The sequence below is a fragment of the Carassius auratus genome, unplaced genomic scaffold (assembly GCF_003368295.1).
Source record: "Carassius auratus strain Wakin unplaced genomic scaffold, ASM336829v1 scaf_tig00215723, whole genome shotgun sequence".
In the NCBI taxonomy this organism is placed as follows: domain Eukaryota; kingdom Metazoa; phylum Chordata; class Actinopteri; order Cypriniformes; family Cyprinidae; genus Carassius; species Carassius auratus.
Genome location: NW_020528212.1, coordinates 575,862 through 601,367, shown reverse-complemented (window position 1 = coordinate 601,367; position 25,506 = coordinate 575,862). Strand labels below are relative to the sequence as shown.

The window sequence follows — 25,506 nt, the reverse complement described above, 5'->3', positions numbered from 1 at the left end:
TATATATATATATATATATATATATATATATATATTAATAATTTAAATAATTAACCAATTTAACACTCGAATGAAAGACTAATATATATATATATATATATTTATTTTAATTTTTTTTTTTGAAAGTGTTCATATACTGTTTTGTAAGAAATTTAATATTTATTTAAATAATTTAACAACAAAATGAATAACAGATTTTTAATAGGACTTAATAATTATATAATTATTAAAATAATCCACCACCAGAATGATCTTTTAAAAAGCGGACTACTGTCTTTTTTGTTTTATAAATACGCTAATATTAATAATTTAAATAATCATTTTAATTTACCACCAGAATGAATGACAGAGCTCGAAGTTGTACTTTTTAGTTTTATAATGATAACAATAAATATTTAAATAATTTTAATTTTTAATTTAATCTTTTTAATTTTTTTTATTTTAATATTGAAAGTTATTGTTTTGTTATCATCATTATTATTATTTATTATAAAAATAATTATTGAAATGATGTTAAGAGTATTTAATGAAAAAGTTAATATTTCTAAATAGATTAGTTTTTCTCTTCTTTTTTTTATTATATTAATTTTGGTTATCAATGGCATTTACTACCAGAATGAACAATGCAGAGTTTGAAGTTATTAATTAAATGGGCCAAAAATGAAAATCACACTGGTTTTCTCATTTCTGATGTCTTCTGTTTTAAAGCCTAGCCATCGACTGAATGCATGAAATCCTATGCTACAGTGTTATTCTCTACTGTCTCTGAAATAAAGAAATAGTTTGACCACATGGTAGAAATATATCTTACTGCCAAAATCCCTTTGAATTAAACTTAATGTACTTGAGTAGAAGTGTTCTTCCTTTTTGTTTGACTTTGGGGAGTTTTGCTGGCTGAAAAAGAGGGAGGGATGGTGAATGGGGGTCATTAGTTCAGGCTGCTAGGTCTGCTGCATTCCTGAGCTCAGAGAGGGGGAGAAACGAAAGATGGAATGTGACTCGGAGAGAAAGAAAGAAAGAAAGAGGGAGGACCTGACTGGAGGGACCCTGAAGGGGCAAGAGAGAACAAGAAAAAAAGAGACGCTTGCCAAGGGAAAGAAAAAGTTTTCAGAAAGAACGGAGTGGGGTGGGGCGGGGGGAGATGGAAACCAACTCTGTGCTGTTATTGGGGGAGGTTATGAGCTGAAGTCATTAAATGTGTTATCAGTTAAAGGGAGGATGGGAAATCCAGCTTTGATTTCAGCGGGGATGGTACAGACAGAGCATCCACAGATGTAATGCTGATTGCTTCCAACAAATGGCCTTTGAAAGTTTCTCTTTCTTTCAGTTCACTGACAAAACAAACCCCACGCAGTGCTAGAGTCTCTATTCAGTTTCTCTGGAGAGCTTCTTTTAATCTGTTTAACCCGTATCACCTAAAAGATTCACCTAAAGTTTACATTAGATATTTGAGCAAGGTTTATAGTTTGGAAACATTTAACAGAATATCTGAGCTTTTTTTTTTTTTTTTTTTTTTTTTTGACCCATTTTTTGAAAGTGAGTAGTGAACTTAAAGCGAAGACATTCTGCTTAATGTGTATCTTCTGCAAAAAGGTTTTTAAGTTTTGAGAAGACATGAGTGACATAATGATGACAGTTTACATTTTTAGGCTCCTTTTTATTCTTTTTATTACATTTTCTTAAAGCAACACTTTTTTATGTCATTTGATGTGCCATTGGCATTTCTGACACATTCTCACACACCACTAGGGGTTCGTGAAACTGTGGTCTAGAGGAAAGACAAAGACCCTCTGTGTCATGTATATTTGTGTTATCTATCTTCGACTTTGCCATCAGTCAATGGCCGTCCCCGTGTGTGCATATGTAGTGTAGGCGAGGTGCGAGCGATGGCCCCATAGCAGGAAGTTGACCAGAGGTCTTGCTTTAATTCAGTGCTGGAGAGATGTGTACTCATTGCTTCATGTGCTTGTAGTTGACAGCACATGCGCTCCTAATATTTAGAGTGCACTGAAGTACCATGCTGCCCTCTGCTGCAGAGAGCAGGAATTGCACACTTAATTTAAGTGTGTGTGTGTGTGTGTGTGTGTGGTATTTATGTTGAAGTGACTGGTTTCTGTAAGCTCTCCATCAGACTGACCCCTTGTTTTGTCTTCTGCAGTGCTGAGCATCAGAGGCGTACAGGAGGAGGACCCTCCAGATCCCCAGATCATGCGTCTGGATAACATGCTGCTGGCCGAGGGAGTGTCTGGGCCCGAGAAGGGCGGCGGGTCAGCGGCGGCGGCCGCAGCAGCAGCAGCGGCTGGAGGATCACCGAACGACGGCAGCATCGAGCACTCGGACTACAGAGCCAAACTCACACAGATCCGCCAGATCTACCACTCCGAACTAGAGAAATACGAACAGGTGAGAAACAGACCTTGAAGTCATTTCTGCAGATGCTTGTGGTTGTTGTCCTTCCAAAACTAAAACATAATGTTGATATGTTTTAGAAATGTCATGTTTTATTTCATATACGTATTTACCATTCGGATAAGGACACATTAAATTGATCAAAAGTGAGAGTGAAGACATTCATAATGTAAAACAAAAGAAAAAAACTAAGCATGATTCCACAAAAAAAAATCATAACTTTTTTTTTTTGCAGCAAATCAGTATATCAGAATGATTTCTGAAGGTTAACTGGAGCTTGGCATCACAGGAATGCATTTTAAAATCGATTCAGATAAAAAAAAAGTTATTTTCAGTATAAATTTTAGTGTTATTACTCTGTTTTTAAACTAATAAACGCAGCCTTGGGACCTTTTAGAAAAGAATGTATATTTGTATGTATGTAACGAACCTCAAATCTGTTTGAACACAGGCTTGCAGTGAGTTCACCAATCACGTGATGAACCTGCTGAGGGAACAGTCCCGCACACGGCCCATCTCGCCCAAAGAGATCGAGCGCATGGTGGCCATCATCCACCGCAAGTTCAGCTCCATCCAGATGCAGCTCAAGCAAAGCACCTGTGAGGCCGTCATGATCCTGCGCTCTCGCTTCCTCGATGCCAGGTGTGTGTGTGTGTCTGCTAGTTCCAGCTGTCTTCTTCTGTTCTGCTGCACTTTTCCACTAATCATTGACCTGTTATCAATGAAGCACTCATTGTTTCCACTTACTTTTGTCCTCAGACGTAAGAGACGCAACTTCAACAAGCAAGCCACAGAGGTGCTGAACGAGTACTTCTACTCTCACCTCTCCAACCCTTACCCCAGCGAGGAAGCCAAGGAAGAGCTGGCCAAGAAATGTGGGATCACCGTCTCTCAGGTAAGGTCAACGCATGCTCCACAGTTGTCCCATGTGTATTTGCAAAACCTGGAAACCAGCTTTACAATACTGGAGCAAGAGAAAATATGTCTTATTTGTCTTGTTTTATTTAATTTTATTATTTTATTTGTAAAACCATGTTTTCATGAATTAAAGCATCATTTTTTAATACTGTCATAAAAGTTGCATCATGTCCATAATGCAGCTGTTGGCATCTTAATATTATGACACACAAAAAAACTTTTTTGCTTATGCATTATTTCAGTTCTCTTGAGTAGTTATTGATGGCAGTTATTACAATCGATCATTTTCATACATATTGCAGGGTTGAAAAAGATAAAGAAAAGTTTGTCATTATTTATTTGCCCTCATGTCGTTCCAACCCCATGAGAGTTTGGTTCACCTTTGAAACACAAATGGAGATAATATTAATGAAACGTGAGTGATTTCTGTTCTGATCTGCTCCATTGAAAGTCCATTACACCAAAATTTTGATGCTTTAAAAATACATCATAAAAGTAATTGAGCAATTTGATGCAAGTCTTCTGAAGAGATCTGATGAACAAATTTAATTTAGGCTTTTATTCATGAGCACTGCACATGCATAGAGCACATCAAATATGGTAAACAGAAGATAACCATCAGTTCAGTTGAGTTGTGAACTTGTGCTGTGATCATGTCGGACTTCCTGTAATTACACATTTACCACTTGTTAAAACCGTTCATGATTGTTGAACTCCTAATTACAAGTTAGAAACATTTCTTGGCTGTTCCATCGTCTCCCATGTAACTTGTAAAGTCAGAGCAGCCAAAATAGCAGCAGCTTCAAAACGGTCAGAAACTTCTACACATTTCTGTTTGAGCTGTGTGGGGAATTAGTTTACTAACAATTGAAGAAACAATTAGTTATGCTAAATTTGTGTGATCAGAAAATCTACAGTAGAGCTATCATGTACAGCTGTCATTAGATGTATTATATATACATACCGACTTAATGAAATGAGGTAACTATATGAACAAATTATAATCACTCACTGATAAATCATTTATTTGATATCACACACAGATTATTTCACATGAAGGAAGTTCCATTAAACATTTCTTAATGGCAGATGGGTACATGAAAATAAATTATGGCATTGTACCACACTATGCTTGAAAAGTTAGGGTTTTTTTTCTTATGCTTTCCAAGGTTGAATTTGTTTAAACAGTGATATGATATTGTGAAATATTCTAACAATTTAAAATAAGTGTTTTGTATTTGAATAAATCTTCAAATGTGATTTATTCCTGTGATGCAAAGCTGCATCTTCAGCATCATTGCTCCAGTCTTCAGTGTCACATGATCCTTCAGAAATCATCTAATCTGATGATTTATTATCAATGTTGGAAGTTTTGCTGCTTCATGTTTTTGTGAAAACTGTAAATACATTTTCCCATTTGAAATGGGAATCTTTTGTAACAATGTTACAGTCCATTTTCAGCTTACTTCCATTTCAAAATAATTTATTTCTTTCCTAAAGAAAATGAAAACTAACCCCAAATTTTTGAACAGTAGTGTAAAATCTGCAGTTGAGTTGGAGCAACATCTGCAGATTAAGAATTAGTGTCAGAATCTTATAATACGTGTGTGTGTGTGTTTGTGTGTGTATAAATATATTAAAATATACAGTATTTATAAAATAGTATACGTATTTTCCATACTATAATTCACACTTTTTTTCATAGTTTGTCTGGTCCTGCGACTTATAGTCAGGTGCGACTTATTTATCAAAATTAATTTGACATGAACCGAGAGAAATAAACTAAGAGAGAACATTACCGTCTCCAGCCACAAGAGGGCGCTCTATGCTGCTCAGTGCTCCTGTAGTCTACACTGTAAACATAGAGCGCCCTCTCGCGGCTGTAGACGGTAATGTTTTCTATTGGTTCTTATTTATTTCTAAATAAATGCGACTTATATAGTTTTTTTTCCTCATCATGACGTATTTTTGGACTGATGCAACTTATACTCAGGTGCGACTTATAGTCCGAAAATACGGTATTTATTTCACTGTGATGAAATTGTTGTCTGATTGGAGTTGTTTCATCTCAGGTCTCGAATTGGTTTGGCAACAAGAGAATTCGTTACAAGAAGAACATTGGTAAGTTCCAGGAGGAAGCAAACCTGTACGCCGTTAAAACAGCCGTGGACGCTGCCAATGTGTCGGCACAGGCCAGCCAGGCAAACTCTCCAGCAACACCCAACTCAGGTACAGCCACAGCAGTCCTCCCATCATCTCTAGCCGATAGTGAAACTACACTGCACACACCGCTTGCCGCAATCACTTTCCTGTCGACATGCTTCTCATTTTCATTCCAACTCATTCTCAAGTCTGTTCTTGTCTGCCCATTATAAGATCTTTTTTCCTGTCATCGAGAAAGCTTTGTTTTTTTTGTTTTTTGGTACTCGCATCAAGTACTTGCTGGGTGAGATTTAGTTGATGTTGATCTGAGTTGCACTGTAAAGCTGATCTGATTGTATCTAAGCAACAGCTGTTTGGTAAATATCTTCAGGATAAAGCCGTCATAGTTTCAGTTTTCTATGGACCTGGGCCATATGACTGCATTCATCACGCATCTGCAGAAATGTGTTTATGAATGGCTCTTATTAGGCATAACACGAAACAGAGCTTAGTGTATGGTTGCACAACATCACAACTGGTCATATTAATAGACATTGTATAGACAGGAAGTTAATGAGCGATCACAAGTTTCAGCCTCACTACGCATGCCAGACTCGTTCATTTGTTATGAATAATCATATTTGTTTGTTTCTTATCCACCATGTTACAAAGGGAAAAAATACTAATGAAACGACGTCATCGCATTTGATTAAAAATAAAAAATAAACTTTAACTAATCAAAGATTAAGGTAAATTATGAACCATTAGTATTAGCCATACAAAAACAATTGCTAAAAAAGGAAGTGTATTCATGTGACTTTTAACTGTGAACATGCAAATGTGTTAATTATATGATAAAAAAATAATCTAGTGATCTAAGAAGTTTGGCTGACAAAAAAAAACTTCCCTGTATTAAATTATTTCATAAATTGTATGGTCTAAATGTAGATGTGACCAAATTTTTGTAAATGTTGCATCTGTCTGTTGAATTGCCATTATTATATATAAACTCACCGAAGATTGTTTTGATCATACCTCCCACTCTCACCCCTGACCGAGTGAACTGGTTTTGCATGGCCGTTTTCCTCTAAGGCTATGCCAATAACTAATAACTTTCCATTGATGACTAACATAGCCTCTTTATTTTAATTATTATTATTATCTCTGCCAAAATTATTGATGCTGTGTTTGTTCGTTTAACATTTTCATGTTACTTTCATATGCCCACGTGACCCATCCACACACACTTAGTTAGAGTAGGTGAAACCTCTATTTGCTCAGGAAGCAGAATGGAGAAGGTAGGTGTTTTAACTATGTATTGTCATTTTTAACAATACTCGGTCACCACATATATTTTTAAAGACCACCTCCACATATCCTGTTTCACATCCTGTGGTCAGCGCCCCAACAATGCATCGCATCATCTAGAGGAAGTAGCATGTCAAGTTGTATACCTTCGTGTAAGGCGAAAGTCCACATCAGCACTAACGTGATCACCGCTTCCCGTTCTTTACCTGTTATGTTCTGTCGCCTCCAGTCAGAGGAAGTAGTCAAACATTATCATGACCGTCGTGGATTTCGTGAAGTGGTTAGTCCTGATTGACACGCTCCGCATAGACGGCAGACAGACTTTCACCACACACACTGCAGGTTTCTCCAAAAGCTACCCGGGCAGGTCTGCATGCCTGATGGGCTGAATGTATCGCTGCAGGGTCTTCTGGGTCGTACACCCTCTCCCACACAGGAGACGCCTACCTCGGGCTGCGTTCACTCAACGGGGATGGCGTCAGCGTCACTCCCGCTGTGCAGCAGCAGCAGGTAGGCACTGAGGACTTCCCCTCAATGCCCTTCCTCTTCCATACCTGCTCACAGTGTAGTGTTCTCTTCCCCTTTATCCAAAGCTACAATCCCAATCTGTGACATCCGCCTTAGCACCCACCCCAGAGTGCTTTAGCTCATGAGTCCAGAGTGTTTAGAGCTCTATCCCGAAAACAAACCTGTGGCATTGTTCCATTTCATTTCTTCATCCACAATCATGTCCTTAGCCAATCCTTTGCCTCCTTGTTAGATGAACTCTTTTCGTCAAGGGCTCAACAGTAAGTATGTACTACTGATGTCCCAAGACCACCACTGAGAGTGTTTCTGCCCTAATCACACCACTACTGCATGTGTCTTTATGATTTGCTCATTTAAAAATGCATTTATTACATTTTAATGAAATGAAATTAAAATATTCATTTTTATTTGTAACATTTTACGTTAGAACTAAAAGTATTAATTACATTACAGTTAAAGTTTGTTTTGTAAGGTTTTAAAAAAATATGTTATAGGTCATAAATATTTTATTTAATTTAAAAAAAATTAAAGGTGGGGTAGGTCATTTGGTTCAAAAAAAAATTTTCTTATGATGGTTAAAAGACTCACTAAGTAAAAGGGATAGCTCCCCCAAAAATGCTAATTTTATATGTATCTGCTTTACCCCCGGAGCATCCAAGATGTAGGTGACTTTATTTCTTCAGATAAACATCAAATTACATTTTTGGGTGAACTATACCTTTAAGTGCCTGAATCTATTTATATGCATTCCTATCGTCTGTAGAAGGCGTAGGAACATCAAATATTCGTTAGTCATATTCCTCGTTCCAAGGATTATAACAAGCTGTCCTGCCTGCCAACGTATGTATTTGCATACCTCTGACTTGCATAGATATGGAATGTCATCAGCACATTCTCGCGAGTGTAAAAGGTGCTATTATTGTGACATTACGTGCCTTGTTCTGTAAGTGTTTTTCACCGATGATTGAGACATGAGTAATCAGTCCTCGGCGTCTCCCATTGTGTCGCTAGTTAGCGTCTGGTCTACCTGTGTGCGTTTGTTTAGGAGGAGCAGAGGTGGGTAGAGTACCCAAAAACTGTACTCAAGTAACAGTAAGAGTACTTATAGAAATATTTACTCAAGTAAAACTAAAAGTAATAGTCTGAATATTACTTGAGTTAGAGTAAGAAAGTATCGGCTAAAAAAAACTACTCAAGTAGTTAGTTACTAGTTACTTTATATATATATATATGTGTGTGTGAGGAGTTTTCAAATATATATATATATGTATGTATATATAGTGTATAAATATATATGATGTCTGAGTTACCGATCATTTGAACATAATGAACCAAATGCACATTGACGGATCTTCTTCTTCCGTCTGTTCTGTGGAAATATCAATATTAATTGTGTTTAGGGAAAGGCATTCCTCCTGGAACAGAGCTGGAGGGTATTTATTTCATACTCTGTGACAGCTTATTAAAAGTAAAAATTACACGTACAACAAACTAATGTTATAGTGGTGTTGTGTACTGTAAACGAAGGTAGCCTTATCTATACCGGTTGAACTGTAGACAGCACATGCAGTGTTCATCTCATAAAGATCTTCATCGAAGCAAACAATAGCCTTTGCAGATTTGCTTTCAATTGACTGTAGATCCAGAGCCATGTCTTCAACGCTCTTGATGTTCTTAAACTTTCTGTTATAACTCTGTGAACCGCTTCAGACGCTCAGCGCATGCAGCAGGGAACTGTACGAATCATTCAAACTGATTCACGAATCAGTTCTCTGGTTTGACAACTGGTTTGATCAAGCCTTTGAACAGTTTTGACTCAAAACAATGAATGATTGGTGAATGGGCATCGCTCATTGCCAAGAGAAAGGTAGACTGTGTATTTGGAATAAACTGAAGCATTTATAACTTGTATTGCATTTAGATAAAGTAAAAAAGAGGAGCGTCGCCCACAGTAATGAAGTAAAACACACATTTTTCCTAAAAAATGTACTTAAGTCAGAGCAAAAGTACCCATCTTTAAATATACTCCAAAAGTATTAGTAACTCGCTACTACCCAACCTGTGAGGAGGAGCATGGCTTTGGAGAGTGATTATGCAGGGATCTTTCAATCGCTAGTCTTTCCGAAATCACCTACCCTACTTTTAAGAGAGCTTTAACTTAAGACAAAATCTTTTATTGTGGTGGGGTGAGTGAAAGCATCAGTACACATCTGAGTTACCTGCCATAACACACCCTTATTGTTGAGCCCTTATATATTGTTCTGACTTTTACACTGTCAACCAGTTGTTGTTGTTTTTTTTTTTTCAGCATCTAGAAATAATCAAACCTTGTGTGTGTGAGATTGACTTTGAGAACTTTCAAATGTGTTTCTAAATTAAATGCATATCTGATGTGTTGTAATGTTCTCATTCTTCTCTTAATACATATATTTGATTTCCTAGTCTGATTTTAAAATCAAAAGAAACAGGAAATTTGCTGCTTTATCATTGTGAGCCACTAAGGAGTGCAGAGTGGATCACTTTACATGAGTGACACTGAAATAGTGCAGTGCAAATCGATTTGGTCTGAAAGTGAGAATGAAAATACTGTCATCGTTTACTCGGCCTTGTGTTATTTCAAACTCAAAAGACAGATGAAGATATCTTTCGTAGTCTCTCATCATTTTTGTCCATCCATTGAAAGTCTACACAACAAAACTTTGACACTCAAAATCCTCCAAGTCTTCTGATGCTCCTATGTTGTGGTTTGTCATGTCAGTTTTGTTTATGAGCATACATATGGATGATGATAACATTAATGTATTAGCAGTGTTGTTAATACTGTCCCTGGTATGACTTAGACACAGTGATTGTGATTGTGATACTGAAGTGAAGTATGTGTGCTCCAGGTGGATATCCTGCACCGTGCTACACACCTGACGGCAGGCTATGAAGATCTGTCAGGAAGCCCTCTTTACACCCCACACCGTCTAGATGTGAGTGCAGCACTGACACACACACACTGCTTCTCTAAAAGAAAAAGCATTTGCTGTTTGTGTAACACTAAGAAACTGAGAAGATTTTCAACTGAAGAGCATTAATCTGTTGAGATCATCTGTGTTGGTTTTGGTGTCGGTGTAGACCAAAAGATCATTTGAAGATCTAATGTCTTCTGCCTGTAATCTGTGGCTTGTGTGTTTCCTGTTTCGACATATTAGACATTCCGGTGTAAATACTTTCCAGATGTTTATTAGTCAACTGCAGCTAAATATTGTATGTTTGGACACACTCTTTGAATAAACACTTAGAGTTATTATGATTATTAAAAACTTTTTTTTTACAGACATTCTTATTTGACAAAATTGTTTAAAAAATATTTTGTTTCAAATATTATAAAATAAATTGAAAATACTTAAATTTAGATATTATTTATAGTTTATAAAATAATTATAGATTAATTTGAAATCAATCATTGATATGCTGATTTGCAGCTCAAGAAACATTTCTTGTTATCAGTGTTGAAAACAGTTGAGCTGCTTCGTATTTCTGTTGAAACCGTGATGCTTCAAGTATTAAATGTATAAAAAAAAATAATTCTTACTGACCCCAAACCTTGGAATGGAAGTGTGTAATTTTCATATAAATATACAACATTCCATAGATTGTTTTCTTTTTCAGGCTTCAGTTTCATTGCTTATGTTGCTTTACCTCATACTGCTATTGTGACTCTCTCCACAGGCTAACAACAGCTGGCAAGACAACACCAACCCTCCCTCCATCACCTCTCCACCAGGACCACCTGGCAGCATCCACTCGGACACCTCCAGCTAATGTAGACACACACACACACACACACACACAGCATCCAGTCTCGCCCGCTCTCTCCTGCTGCTCACAGCTTTCGTCCATCACTAGATGTCAAAGGTCTTCCATTGTCTTCATTCCACTTTCTTTAAGGTGTGCCAGGGTTCACACTCTGAACCAGACTGTCTGAAACACACACACTCACACATGCTCCCCGAGCAGAAGACACAGAACGTCACATTTGCTGAGGATGGATCTGAATAAACATGTCGTCCTCAAAGGGTGCAAGGTCTACGCCCAACTCCACATTACCTTTCCTGTTTCGACCTGTCATGAAGGGGATTACTCAACAGCTCCCTCCTCGCTTGTACCAAAGTGCTGTCAACCGTTGTTGCACCTTCCGCTCGTCGAAGAACAACCTCAGACAACTGCACCATGAAAACACCTGCTTTTTAAAATGGTTTCTAATCACTGCTTCCAGCTCTCTCACAAAACGATCTGTCCTGCATTGTTCAACGCTTTAAGCACAAATCCTGTCTATTACACTTTGAGCTGCTGGTTGGATGGAGAGGAATCCATCAGCGTAAAGGTACGCCACACATTTGCACACTTTAACTAGCTGATCGCAGGAGAGTTCGGTGTGAAACGGGGGAAACTTGGAATGAAGACGACGTGCTGTCAGCTACTAAGCATTTCCTCAGTCCACTCTCTCAACAGTTGACGTTGTTTTTAATCGTTTAGCTACAGTATTTTTCCTGCAGCTTTTTTCCCCCCACAAAGATGCACCAGCCGCCAAATAAAAGACTCGACAAGAACTCAACCTTGTGTTCGGAAATGGGTTGGACGGATAGCTGGAGTATTCGTTTGGATTGGGACACGGGTGGGTATTTAGAAATATTTTTAAAGGGAAAGAAAAAGTATTCCACTGTCTTCCATGCATGTAGGGTGTCGAGATGTTTTAGTGATTCCATTTAGCCGAACCTTTTCTTTGTTCCAACAAACAAAATAAATAAAAATTATGTAAGGAGAGGGCGTGAAGAACAGACCAAATAAACAAATGAACTGCCCGATCCAGTGCTTCATGCTGGTGTTTGGTTTCTCTAGGATTTCTGTGGTATTTCATCGCATGTTTTCATAACAGGCATTTGTAAAACATGCCAACCATGAGGCCATCGCAGGAAACCAATAACTCCGACTGCGAAAAGCGTTCCAGATACCATGAAGTTCTTTTGGCTGGCTCATGTTAATGTATTGTGTGTACAGGTGTCTGTTTTTAAGGGTTGGGTTGTCTCGTCACTCACTCGTGCTTTTGAACTGATTGTATTGTACGTGCAATTGAAAGCACCTGTTCCTTGGTAAAGCATGCTGTCGTCTTTTTATTTCTTTCTTCTTTCTTTAATTGTTGTTGCCTACAATTTCACTAAACAAAGGAACTCTGTTGTTTTGTAATCAGTTAACATAGCCAAGCAACAAGGGCTTTTATCCTTTCAAATTGAACCAAAAATAAGCACTGGATGTGTTGTGATTTGAAACAGATGGACTAAAGCGAGTAGAGGAACATCAAATGAATTTATATTTACTTTTCCCAGACAAGCTGTTTGTATTCCCGGAACTTGTTTTTATGTTTTGCTCTTCTTTTCTTCCCCCCAAGTTTTCCTTTAGTCGCGGAAGCACCAGGACGTTTTGATATATGAATGGAAATTCTATATATTACACACAGGACTTAATAACACTGAAATGTAAATTGGGGTTTTGTTTATATGTACACATGGAAAAACAAACTCTGAGGAGCTTTTCAAGCTATTATTGTGTCCTCTGTAGATTACTGTTAGTTAAAAACATTTCACATGGATATCTCCCAACTAATGCTATCACTACACCAAATGTCCTTGTTTTCTTTTCTATCAGTCATCTATGGATGTCACTGTACAGATTGTGGAATGTTTCAGTGTATTTTCTCTTTTTGTATGCTTTTACTTTAGTTTTTTTATTGCTGGGTTTTTCGGATTCGCTCACGAGCAAGAGTAATATTTGTTAGTCTTTGTAATACTCATTTTTAGCATTTCAGTTACATTTTCTTTGGATCGGGAGTCTCGAGTGTTATTTTTTTTGTGTGTGTGGTTTTGTCAAAGCTGGTAGCGTTTGTGTGAGGTGCTGTGAAAATCCACTCCGTTGATCGTCACACTTCTAAATTGATGGAATAAAACGCCTCATTGGACTAAATGCGTTAAGCTACGAACACTACATCTCATTGGGAGATTTGGAGCGCCTAAATGTCTTTTTCCCAAAAGTGCATCCATAGAATGTGTTTGGGAACTCGGGATTATGATCTGAGGTGGATTCCACTGCACCTTATCAAATGACATCAGCTTTTTTTCTCGATTTTTATCATTATTTTACTAGAATTGTAGTACACTCTTCCTTCTGTATTTACCATTCTCTCCCTCCTCTCTACCTCTCCTCTCTCCATTTCACTTGTATATAAACCCCACCATTTTCAGACTTGGTAGTCTGTATAAACTCCTTTTATACCTCAACTTTAGAACTGTTCTAGTGAGAGAGAAAAGAAATATGAGAAAATTGTAGTGTTCCTTATTAGAAAAACAAAAACTAATAAAATAATCTAGTGTGCTTTTGAGCCTGTTGTATTTCTTTCTTTATTTTTTTTCTTGTTGCTGTTCATTAAGGGGCTATTTTCATGTTAAGATTCGTAAAATGAACTGGTTATGAATGAGTCTGCCATTTTTCAGCGCACCAGCCAATTGTCTCGCCCTGCCTGAATATTTATGCAGCATAAGGATCACAATAAATCAGACCTTTTCTCCTCATCTCAAATTGATTATGTGCTTTGAAACAACTCGGTTTGGTGAAATGAAACCCAGCCCACTATCTGCACAGAGTAAAATCAGAAACACAGCAAGACAAAACATCAGGAATCGGGGCCATTGTTGGTTTCAGGTGGGGCTTTCTATATCAAAACATTTCTGAAGAGAAGTTAATAATTCATGATCATTAGAACCGAAGATCACTATCAGTTACCACCACAATGTCAGGGTTTTCCTTTGTGGTTGCTTAAGATTGTTGTAAGTATGTGGCTTGGTTTTAAAACACTCTTATTCTGGTTTTCGGTGTATGGGAAAGCACCTCTTCCCGTTTCAGGATTGCAGTGGAAATGTTTTCATATTATCAGAGGTTCTGCAAGTCTTACACAGTATTTTGTGTTTATATTGAACAGTATATCAGTATGTTCGCAAATGTAAAAGTCTTATTGCATTAGCAATACTTCGGAGTTTAAAAATACTTTAGCCAAGCTCTATTACATTATAATTAATTTTATGAAAAAAAAAAGTCTTATTTCTTGATTATCTGTGCTCCCAACCATTAGAATATGGAGATAACTTAATAAATAAAAAGTGATGTTCTTTCTCAATATTTCTATAGTTTTCCAAGCAAATATCTAAGGATCTTAAAACAAGATACTTGAGAAACAAAATGACAAGAAGTGAGTTTATAATCACAACAGTAACAAGTATCGACCAATGAGCTCAGAAAAATCTACTTAATTCATAAGCTGTCATACCCCATCGACAAGATGCTTGTTCATGTTTGAAGCATAAATTCAGTTCCGTTTAAATTTTTTAGTATTTTACATTTGCATCACAAATGTTTCATGATTTAAGTAAGTCTAGATAATTCTATTGAAAAACAAATATACTAAGACTTTCAGTTTTTTGTAATGCATGTGGCATTATACTGTATTATGCTTTTTGATTGCCTTTAGTGTATAAACAAGCTGCAGTTAAAGTACATTCATCAAAACAAGTTCTTCTCTTTCACAGAAAACACTTGCCTGAAACACTTCATTTGTAGTTAAACTGTAATATCTGTGGCTCTCACAAGTGATTTCATATGTCCAGGAAATGTTTTCTCACCACAAGAATGGACTTTTAACACCCATGGCATAGTATATGATACTGTTTACAGCTGCTCATGAAGCCTCAGGAGCTGAAAGGTGATTATAGTAAGGGGAATTACATTTCTGACACTTTAATCGGTTGACCAATCAGAGCACACTTGGCGCTTCAGAAAGCAGAGAGTGAAAAGAGGTGCTGCAGCAATGTACAGCACGAGAAAAATGTTTTTTGAACTCATGCAAATGTATTCAAATAGACCTCAAAAGCAAACTATTGAGGAATTTTTGAACAATGATAATATGGGTACTTTAAAATGAATATCTGTGCACAAAAAAAAAGTGCACAAAAGTTGTCGGTTCCGTTTCTGATCTCCTTCCAAACCAAACAAAAAGGGCCGTTTTATGAATATTAATGCATGTGCTTTGGGAAAAGAAAAACTTCCTGTGAGCAGCCCAACTGCCAGTGCCTCGTAACTAACCGACACAAAGGCCTCCTAATGCATCTATTGTCAGAGAGAGACAAAAACATACCAAAACAAGCTATCAGAAATGAAGTATTATTTACTCTTTGTACAAGCGGTGATCATTTCACTAAGCAAATACAAAGTCATTTATATACACTGAGAAATACTTTTTTCTATAAAGGCAATAGGCTTTGTGGTGAACTGGGCTGTAAACTGGTGGAGATCGTGTCGTTTATCTCTGAGGGTGCCCCTGCTTTCACAGGCTCGAAGCGGATGCCAGAAGTCCCCTCATGCTGCTGCATTCTTCTCCAAGGGAAGCAGAGAATGCGTTTGTAGGTGGCCCTCATGTCCTCGTCCCGGAACGAGTAGATGATGGGGTTCACCAGAGAGTTACACTCGGCCAGAACCAGGCAGTACTTTTCATATTTAAGAACCTGACATTCACTGCAGCGGAGACCGTCCAGCAACAGAATCACCAGACCCGGCGTCCAACAGATCACAAAGGCTCCTGTAGAGAAAAAAAGAAAAAGACCAAGAGAGATGAGTGCAGGTCCATGCACTTTGGTTTACAAGGTGCAAGCCACCACAGCATGCTGTGGCCAAAATATCTGTAACATTTTCAACAGCTGCCATTTAATATTCAAAAAATTTATTAATTTGATGAAGTGACAGTAAAGACTTTTATAAATAGTACAAAAGATGTATATTTTGAATAAATTATTCTTTTGAGCTTTCTATTCATTAAAAATCATGATCTTGGTTTCCACCAAATTTTAAACAACGAATGAGCATATTAGAATGATTTCTGAAGATCATGTGACGCTGAAGACTGGAGTAATTCAGCTTTGCATTACAGGAATAGATTTCATTTTAAAATATACAATAATAAAGAATAGTTATTTTAAATTGTAATAATATTTTACAATATTACAGTTTTTACTGTGTTTCTGATCAGATAAATGCAGTCTTGGGGACTTTAAAACATTGAGAATTTGACCAACCCCAAGTGGTAGTATACGTAGAAATTAATAACCACGATTAACACATTCTGTTAAAGTCAACTGTTGGTTTATGATACCTAATGCATTAACTGAAATTAACTAATTAATTACTGTAAAGTTTTACCCAAATAATTTTCCTTACACTTTGAATACATGATTGTACACCTCTTTAAGAAATAGATTTTAAAATATTTTACAAATAATTTACAATATTGATTACAGTGAAGATAAAATAATCACCACATGATGTTTCACAACCTTGACTGAACTTTTCCTCATCATAAAAAGATCAAATTATCCGATAATATTATGATTAAGTTTGTGTTGTTCTTTTTGGCTGCAACATACTTTCAATGCAGGTCAACTGTGTCACGTGGGCTCTCATTTCAAAGCTACTCGACGTAATACATTGACACAATAGCACTAAGTTGGGCTCAGTCGATGCATTTCAATCCACCGAAACCAATGTTGCAAGTCCTAGAATCTTAGAGCAACTAAAATATCTGATTTCAGCTCTAGGTACAAAGTAAGCAGGTGCGAGACAAGCAAATCGGAACCAAACCGGTTCTTTAAACTTGTTTTGAGGCTGACAGACTTGTTTTTTTGTTTTGTTTTTTGTACTTCATCACACAATTGGAGACCATTTTTTATTTTCAACAGCAAATCAAACTTTCACTCAGTCAACACACACATGGCAATTAATCTCACAAACGTCTGAAGTCTACATCTTACCCAGAATCATGGACATGGTCTTCATGAGGCTGATGACCGTCTGATTGTTGGAGGGCTGGTCTGTGTGCGGGGACATTGCTTGGCTCCGCCGGCGAACGTAGATGAAGATGTGAGTGTAAACGGCCACCATGATGAAGAAGGCCATGAGGTTGAGGATGGCCCAGGACACTAGGAAGCTTCGGGAATACAGCGGTGCAACCGTGCAGCAAGTGGACAGGTCACAAAGACAGTTCCAGCCCATGGTGGGCACCAAACCCATGAAGATGGCCACCAACCAGATGGTGACTATCAGCATCACCACGCGCCTCATGGTCATGGTGCTATGGAGCTGCATGGTGAAGATGGTCTGATGGCGCTCCAATGCCACCGCCAGCAGGTTGACCACAGACGCGGTCAGGCTCATGTTGATCAAAGCCCCGCGAACAAACCACTGTTCCATGCTCAAACTGATGGTCCACGGCCCCGTGTGAAACACCAGGTAGAGATATGATATTCCAGCAAAGAGGTCAGCGGCCGCCATGTTCCCAAGCAAGTAATAAATGGGGAAGTGGAACTTTCGGTTTATGATTATGGCCACTATGACCAACATATTGGCCAGAATAATAAAGACACAAATCGGGACCCCTAAGCTTACCACAATAAAGTCACGAGTGCGCCATTCCTGGCTGATGGGCTTGCCAGTCTTTTCGTAGAAGAAGGCCACTGTTCTGTTAGAAACCTCACAGGTAGAATTAAATAACATTATTATAGAGACGTAGCTGATGTTAACCAGTTGCACCATTCAGTTGTTGCCAGTTTTTCCCAACGCTGTAATCCTGATGATGAGATCAGCTGCCATTTGAAATAAAGCTTTTACAGATCACAAAACGTGCCTGTGTTGCTGCTTACAAGGCGTGTCTTTTATGGTTTTCCAACCCTAAAACACAGGAAGACGTGAGGACAACAACATTATCAGTCCTTATAAGTCCAGAAAGTGAATAGGTTAATCTTTAACAAGAAAGCTGAGGATGTGAAACTTACTAGTCTTCATTAGACACGCGCTAGATTTGATTTCGACGCTAAATTAAGAGCTGAACGTATACGAAGTAATTATGTTAAGCCCCCCCCCCCATTACTATCCTTACTGCATAGTTTATAACTTAATCACACGTGGTTTCGGAGTAAACGTGAGGAACAGAACAAGAAATGAAATTTGTTACGGTTACTTCTTATATTCATTAAGAACGGGACACAATACATTCTATTCAGAATTCACACTGACTTTAAATTCGACCATATAAGAGGTAACGTAACTTACACTGTACAGTTTGGCTCGGCTGTCAGCACAATAACAACACCACTTTGTTCTAAAACGACACTAGAAAAAAAAAGCCACTTACCGTTGCCAGAGCTTCAGAGCAAACAAAGAAAACACACATAACAGCTGCTCCTACAGAGCTGGCCAACGCGGGTCGATGTTTTGGCACTCGGGCGCTCGCCGGAAACGCTCATCTGCCGGAGTTCGTGGAGAAATCTTCAAGAGATCCGAGATCCGCCGAGATCCCTTGTGCGCCTCCCTGAAACCTGATTCGATGAAATCACCGCATGGGGATCCAATGAACGCGAGACTGTTGGTCAAAACGATCGGTGACTGTCAGAAAGTAAATATTTCGATTGATTTCCCAGAATCTGCTACAGAGTGTATGTATGGCAAGCCGTTTTCATATTGATTCCTCAATCCATGTGACAACAACTAGATTTCATGTCAGTTTCAATAGACTGTACTTGATTATTCGTAACTATAGGTAATTAGTACCTATCAGGTTTTTATAATTAAATGAATATACAATTATACTTATTTATTAGACACTTACGTGATACTATTGACTTTTAAAATGAATTATGTGGACATTATGTCAGTAAAGAGACATCCAACTGATGTGAAAAATTGGAATATTGCATAAAACATTTGCGAATAAAGCACAGTTTTCATCCAGTTAGTTGAAAAAAACACAATCATCACTTCCTGATTACTTGGCAGTTGGCACTAAATATCATGAAGGAACATTATATTTGCTGCAGTAGGAAACGACACTGTATATAATAATATTTTTTTATACAATAAATTACGAGCTTTATTGTGCACAGACGAAATACGGTTATGTTGTATTCGGAGCCTGCTGTTTGGGAACACTTTGAGAGATTTTGCTCTCGTATCGATGCCCATTAAGAAATGTATTTGAAAGTGTTTCCATTGTAGTTTATGTGCATGTTTTCTTACCGGATAAGACATTTATCCTACTTAGTTGAGCACATACATTTTTTTATGGGCATCTTGGCATTTCCATCCAGTATTTTTAATGCACTATCCCAAAATGTGCATAAATTAGATAGATAGAAGCATAGCTAGTGCCTCCTAATGAAGCGTTGGAAGTAAAACATTAATTAAATACCAATATGGAACACATTCAGTAATGAAAATGTTACTTGTTACTATATAGCTAATGACTAATTTAATAGATAGTCTTATTGTCATCACTATTGGAAAACAGTATTGAAGTTACAACATAAAAAGCTCGCATTCTGAGGTAACATAATGAGGCAAAAAAAATTCATTTAAAAATGTTATGATGACTACAAATTGTTAAAGGGTTCAAAATTTTCATTTAGATTTATTTGTATGTGGAACACAAAAACATAAATTTAGCAGATTGTCCTGCTCTGTCACATACAAACATATTGGATGGCCATTCAGACTGTCTGTCACCAAAATGCTCATATAACCATTAAAGTATCATAAAAGTACAATAAAAGTATTGCAAAAGTATTGCAGAAGTGATCTGTATGACTCATGCACTATATTCAGCCAACCAAAACCACATTGTATGTGATAAACAGACTACTCACGTTAATGCAATGACCAACAAACAGGGTCTCGTGAGAATGTTTACTGCGTTTTGTAACAAAAGTTACTATATTTAACTGTGACGTATAACAATCATATGTTCAGTACATATCCCCCTCAACATTCAGGAATTCTTTTAGGGAGAATTTGTTCATTTTAGTCAATGATGTTGGGATAACTCAACATGTGCACCCAATCACAGGAACACTGAGCCAAGAATGGAATAAACACATCAGACGTTTTGATGTGGTCTTACAGTATTTAGTCACACTAAATTTAAACAGACTGTAATACATAACAGGCTACATTTTTTGGTAATGATGTTGGATGATGTTTAGTTAAACAACTCACAGGAAAGAATTTAGTCAAAATGTCTTGGAATTGAAGATCTCATAAAAACCATTCATATCTGCTTTGTCTTTACTTCATTTAAGACAAACCCGACAAAATGTAAGCAGTTATTTTGTAAGTGAAAACCAGAAACCTTGCTAGAGCTAATAACTCAAAATAATTTGTTCTTTGCGTCAAAGGCAATCAGTGATTGTGTTTTATGATGTCTCTATCCAGAACAAAGTCCCATATGAGCTTGTTGACTCTCTCGGGTTGATCTTGTTGTACCCAGTGGCTGCATTCAGGAATAGTGTGAATGACAACTGGACCCCTTACATAAGGCCGCGTTCCACCGGACATGCCCTCAACCAGAATAGTGTCTGCCTCACCCCAAATTAACATGCAGGGCACACCGACATCCTGATGCTTGTACAGAGTGTTACTGTAAAGAGAGTAGTGAATAATGATCACGAGGAAGTGTACCACCAATGACACAGGAATGAAAGTGTAATTAATGTTAAACCTGAGAAGAGAACGAAAGTAGTTCAGAGGGCCTGTGAGTCCTCCTGGCTGGGACAGCCGGTATAGGTACCCCTCCATCTGGGTCTCAGTCAGTCGTCTGGATTTGTTCCTGATGCCCAAATTCTTGCCACAAAATAGACTTCGAACCAACTATATGCACATGGCAAATACAAGTTGCAGAGAATCAACTGTCACCACTTCTGAAATGTCACCATTAGACTAATACAAAGGACAGGAAGTTACCTAGAGTTCTTTTTTAGTGCTTTCTGTTACCGTAATAGCAATGTCAAAACAGAAGTTACCATAAACCGTTTAACCACAGTCTCTCGTTTATACGCTACCTTAAAATCTTCAAGAGACAAAACAATTTCGGGCAGCATTGGTAACTGGAAGAAACATGCATGTCCTGAGCGCAACAGCTGAGAGGGTCTTCTCAGAACGGCGTCTGGGTTTTACAGAAATGAGAATCAATTGTCTGCCCCCAAGTACGTTTCGGTTCAGAATCAGAGTTGTGTTGAAAACAGAAATTTAATTATGCCCTTTCTGGAAACTGTCAGTATACACTCACCCAACCACGAGGCAGGGTGAGGGGCGTTCATCACAATGAGACGTTGCACCATGTCTGGCCTTTCCAGTGCAAAATGCCATGCCAGCATCCCACCCCAGTCATGTCCCACCAATATACAACTTGTGTGACCTGTAATTAAACACATCATACTAGTGGTTAATTGACTAAGGCAAAACTGGTTCACATTCAGCTGTGAACCAGTAATTGCAAAAGCACAATTAATAAAATGTAGGTTAGTCATAGCCTATAACCTAAAATATGACCCCAAATCTGCCCAACCTTAATGTATGGTCAGGGGCTGCTACTATTCATTTGTGATATAGTCAGTCAGTAAGTACCCAGTTCATCGATGGTGTCTCTGATGTCATATAAGAGTATGTCCAGTGAGTATTGCTCCAGCGGGACAGGTGCGTCAGAATCTCCACAGCCACGCAGATCTAGCGCCACCGTGTGGTAATGACTACTGAATTCCTGTAATTGGTAACGCCAGGAGTACCTGCAGGTCATAAGTGCATTTAGTAATATAAAATGATAATATATTCTATGTAAATATAAAACACACCCACATTGGAAAAACAATTTGATATAATAAAATAATAATTAGTAACGTTATATCTGAAGTGTCTGTGTGCTTTCACTTAGAAGAAAACAATATGCAGAAACACTTTACAGAACTTACTGCATCTGGTCTACAATATAAAATAAGCAGAAATAACAAATGAAGAAGGAAATAACCAGTTTTCTGGGAAACCATGAAGAAGCAGCATTAGAGGCCTTCTGTGGTCTCCTTTGGTTACATAATGAAACCTCAAGCCTGAACTCTAAAGGGTAAAAAAAAAAAAAAAAAAAGAAGAAAAGAAAAGAAAAGAACAAGAAACCAAGAAAAAGATGTCACAAAACGATGTCAAATTATTGGAGGTAGACTACTGACTAATTAAGCAAATAACAAACTAGGTATAACTTTAGCAAGTAAATAAATAGGAAACTGTGAATACATCCACACGCTTTTCAATTACTATTCCAACAATCTTATGAAATCTTATCGCAGTCTTATCAAATTTGGGAAAGATTGGAAAGATTATATAGATTTCATTGAACACTGACTAATGCACGCTGCTAATAGTGATTTCAGTAAAGACAAAGGAAAGCGGAATAGATTGAGGAACGCCGTGTTCTGTGCTGGTTTTATACGTCATGGTTCTGTCTAAACACAGGTGGCGCAAGAGCACAAGATATGGACGATCATGATTTAGCCCTTCATTCACCTTTCTCACTAAAGAACGAACACTGATCACGCAGGGATAATTTTTTTTTTTTTTTTTACTTTAAAACTAATTTTACCCAGAATTTGTGTGTAGAGTAACAAATTTAATTAAAGTTACATTTTTAGGTCGAAAGACTGAAATAGTATTTTTCTTACTCCAGTAATGGTTTTAGTTACATCTTCGACAGTATATATTACCTTCTACATATAACTTTGTTAAATGTTTTTTTTTAAGGCATCAGATCAATAATTGATAATATTCTCAGTTATAAATGCTCTTACCCTGCCCTTCAGAAACGCGTGGTCGCCAAGTGCAGGGTCTTTAAGGCAGTCTGGGGGTCTCTTTCGAGCGTTCCATTGAAAGGTTCTATATGGATCCCTAAATCCAGTCCAGACAGTTCGAATCAGAACCAAACAAGCGGTGATTCCAGCTATGCCGTACACGAGAATGTAATATACAAAAGAGAGAATCCATAAGCTTAGTCGTGTTGGTAATAAAAGCAGGTGCATTAAAGAATTGCTCATGACTGTAGTAATTATGATGATCAGAGAGATATAAGCTAGAGACACGGGCTCTGTGTAACCAATGTCCCTTGCCTTCAGAGAAGTTCACCTTTCAAAATAAACCCCATGTGACTGTGTGGAAACAACTGTCACTGAGCTATTTCTGTACCACAAATAAATGGTCTGGGAGACTGGCTTAATTACATGCATTTTCCCCTTAATCTTCGGCTATCTTAACTTGAATGCATAAGCCTATATGTAGTCTATATATTTGTATTCCTATTTTTTTATTGTTTTAATTAATTAATTTATTTTAGTTACAAAAAAAAAAAAATCTAAATTACATAAATTGTTTCCAAATACTGTGACTGGTTGACCAGATTGCATAAATCATAAATATGTAGCCGACTTCTCCACAAAATTGGACTTTAAGATGACAACCATGAACGTGAACCTGCAGTCTTATGAAAAGGTATCATTACTCAGGTAATGTTAATGGCTTGAGTCATTTCAAGGGCAGCCAAAATTACCATTTAAAACCAGTCAGAATTGTAGAAATAAATCTTTATATTTACAATTAAAGCTTTCTACACTACTTTACTTGTTTTAATGTCTTTAAGTGGTATCAAGTCTTGCATATAGAGATAGATAATTTTAAGTTAATTCACAAATAGTATACTTTCTTTAATAGACGGAAGAGAGCTGAGCGGTTTAAAGTGATCTCTCTCACACGTGTGACTGACAGCAGCGCTCGCGGTCCTCACGTCCTGTGCGTCCTCCGCGCGCATGACGTCACCGACGTCTCGAACTGTTTGTTCTGGATTGTGGGAGAGAAAGAGCCCGCGCGCCCTCACAACAAAATAAAGAAGGTAAACAAACGAGCAGCCTTTACACTCACACAAAGCGTTTATTCCGTATTAAACGTGCCGACATGTGCCGCGTCGTTTCGCGCAACAGTCAAGCGCGCTAATCATCGCTGAAATGATTGTCTCGGTGAAAGCGGCCTGTGTGTCGCCGAGTGCTAACGCTAGCAGCTAGGAAAGACGAACTCGTACATTATAACGGGTCAGTTTGGGTATGATTCCGTTATCGGGCTGGTTGCGTTTGTGTTTTAAAGCAGTGTTTCCCCGTGTGCGTCAAAGAAAGAGGGTAATGAAGGGCTCTGAGCTTGTTTATTAGCATTAGGCCGTTTGTCGTCCAGCGCTAGCACAGGCTCGCGTCCCTGCTCTGCGCAGCTCGACGCTTCTCTGTGCGGGAACGCTGGAGGATTTGACGTAGAATGGAACGAGAATAAGCGTACGCTTCACGCGTTGTCAGATTAATTAAGTCGAGTTCATGTGAACTGCGCTCGACATTGACCGATGTGTATTAGTCGCAGGCCGTGGTTGTTTCACGCTTTGGGGTGAGACTAGTGTGTGTTTTGATTGCGCGCACACACACACATACAGTGTGATACGTAACGTTACACGAAGCCGGACAAATCCGTGTCATACACCGTTAGCACTGATAGCGGGTGATGTTAGGAGCTCATTCTCCCGCTTTTAGTTACTAATACAGTGTCTCAACCGCTTTATATTTACTTAACAGATGTTTTGAACGTATATGAACTCATTTAATGGGACTGTAATGGTGTGTCCCTCGGTGTTTTAGCGACTTTGAGCAGAAGGACTCATCCGAGCTGCCCACAGTCGCCATTTTGTGCTGCTCCGCCGTGTAACGGAGACACGCACAGCCTTTAGCTTTTATTGAAAGAAATGTGCCAGAGTCAGTAACGTTAGTCGTGTTTGAGTTTTATATGTCCTTTTCTTTGTAACAGTACTGTTCTTTACATTTAAAGTGTATTTTGTTGAAAACCGCGTCAGTTTAGAGCTCTTGTCAGCAGCGCTTTCGGTTTGAGCTCCGAGTGAAATCTGCGATTTGTGGCAGAAATATCAGACTTGTGTATCTACCTATGGACAGGTTCAGGTGTTCAGTGTATTTACTAGATTCAGGAAAAGCAGTCAGTTATTCACCTGCACTTGTGTGCGAAGCAGGTCTTTGTATGTTTAATGTTAGTTATCTGACAGCACTGCTCCGTGATTGACCGCTGTTGAATCACTGACAGGTTTCCAAGCCTTGAGTGATTCGTTGTTTTGTTCAGCCGGGATTTAAGTCGCTTACCAATTTTGCTTGCTTATTAAATATATATATATTTGTTGTCCTTCGAGTTGAATTAGTGTCAGGTACAATCGCATTT

General features: G+C 38.0%; 3 protein-coding genes across 5 annotated transcripts in view; 1 reads left to right on the top strand and 2 right to left on the bottom strand.

Moving 5' to 3' along the window:
- The window catches only part of LOC113095425 (pre-B-cell leukemia transcription factor 1-like), a 37,451-nt gene extending 23,725 nt beyond the window's left edge, over window positions 1–13,726 (top strand). For 2 of the 3 annotated variants that reach the window (XM_026260950.1, XM_026260952.1), the window contains 6 exons: window positions 2,159–2,403; window positions 2,861–3,051; window positions 3,169–3,304; window positions 5,400–5,556; window positions 10,194–10,280; window positions 11,023–13,726. In XM_026260950.1, coding sequence (XP_026116735.1) covers window positions 2,159–2,403; window positions 2,861–3,051; window positions 3,169–3,304; window positions 5,400–5,556; window positions 10,194–10,237 — 773 coding nt within the window. In that variant the 3' untranslated portion in view covers window positions 10,238–10,280; window positions 11,023–13,726. The remainder of the gene's footprint in view (window positions 1–2,158; window positions 2,404–2,860; window positions 3,052–3,168; window positions 3,305–5,399; window positions 5,557–10,193; window positions 10,281–11,022) is intronic. The other variant, XM_026260951.1, reaches the window with a different exon arrangement.
- An 855-nt stretch (window positions 13,727–14,581) lies between these two features.
- On the bottom strand, window positions 14,582–18,765 carry LOC113095444 (lysophosphatidic acid receptor 2-like). The gene is made up of 3 exons (XM_026260979.1): window positions 18,578–18,765; window positions 17,199–18,114; window positions 14,582–15,973 (listed from the first exon to the last, which is right to left on the bottom strand). The coding sequence occupies exons 2-3, from the start codon at window positions 17,977–17,979 to the stop codon at window positions 15,639–15,641; spliced, it is 1,116 nt and encodes a 371-aa protein (XP_026116764.1). The 5' UTR covers window positions 17,980–18,114; window positions 18,578–18,765; the 3' UTR covers window positions 14,582–15,638.
- A 1,121-nt stretch (window positions 18,766–19,886) lies between these two features.
- LOC113095445 (epoxide hydrolase 4-like) lies at window positions 19,887–23,474 on the bottom strand. Its single transcript, XM_026260980.1, has 7 exons — window positions 23,049–23,474; window positions 22,238–22,323; window positions 21,841–21,998; window positions 21,503–21,631; window positions 21,276–21,379; window positions 20,936–21,084; window positions 19,887–20,854 (listed from the first exon to the last, which is right to left on the bottom strand). Exons 1-7 carry the CDS (start codon window positions 23,289–23,291, stop codon window positions 20,617–20,619), a joined length of 1,107 nt encoding a protein of 368 aa, XP_026116765.1. The 5' UTR covers window positions 23,292–23,474; the 3' UTR covers window positions 19,887–20,616.
- Between the last annotated feature and the right edge of the window lie 2,032 nt (window positions 23,475–25,506).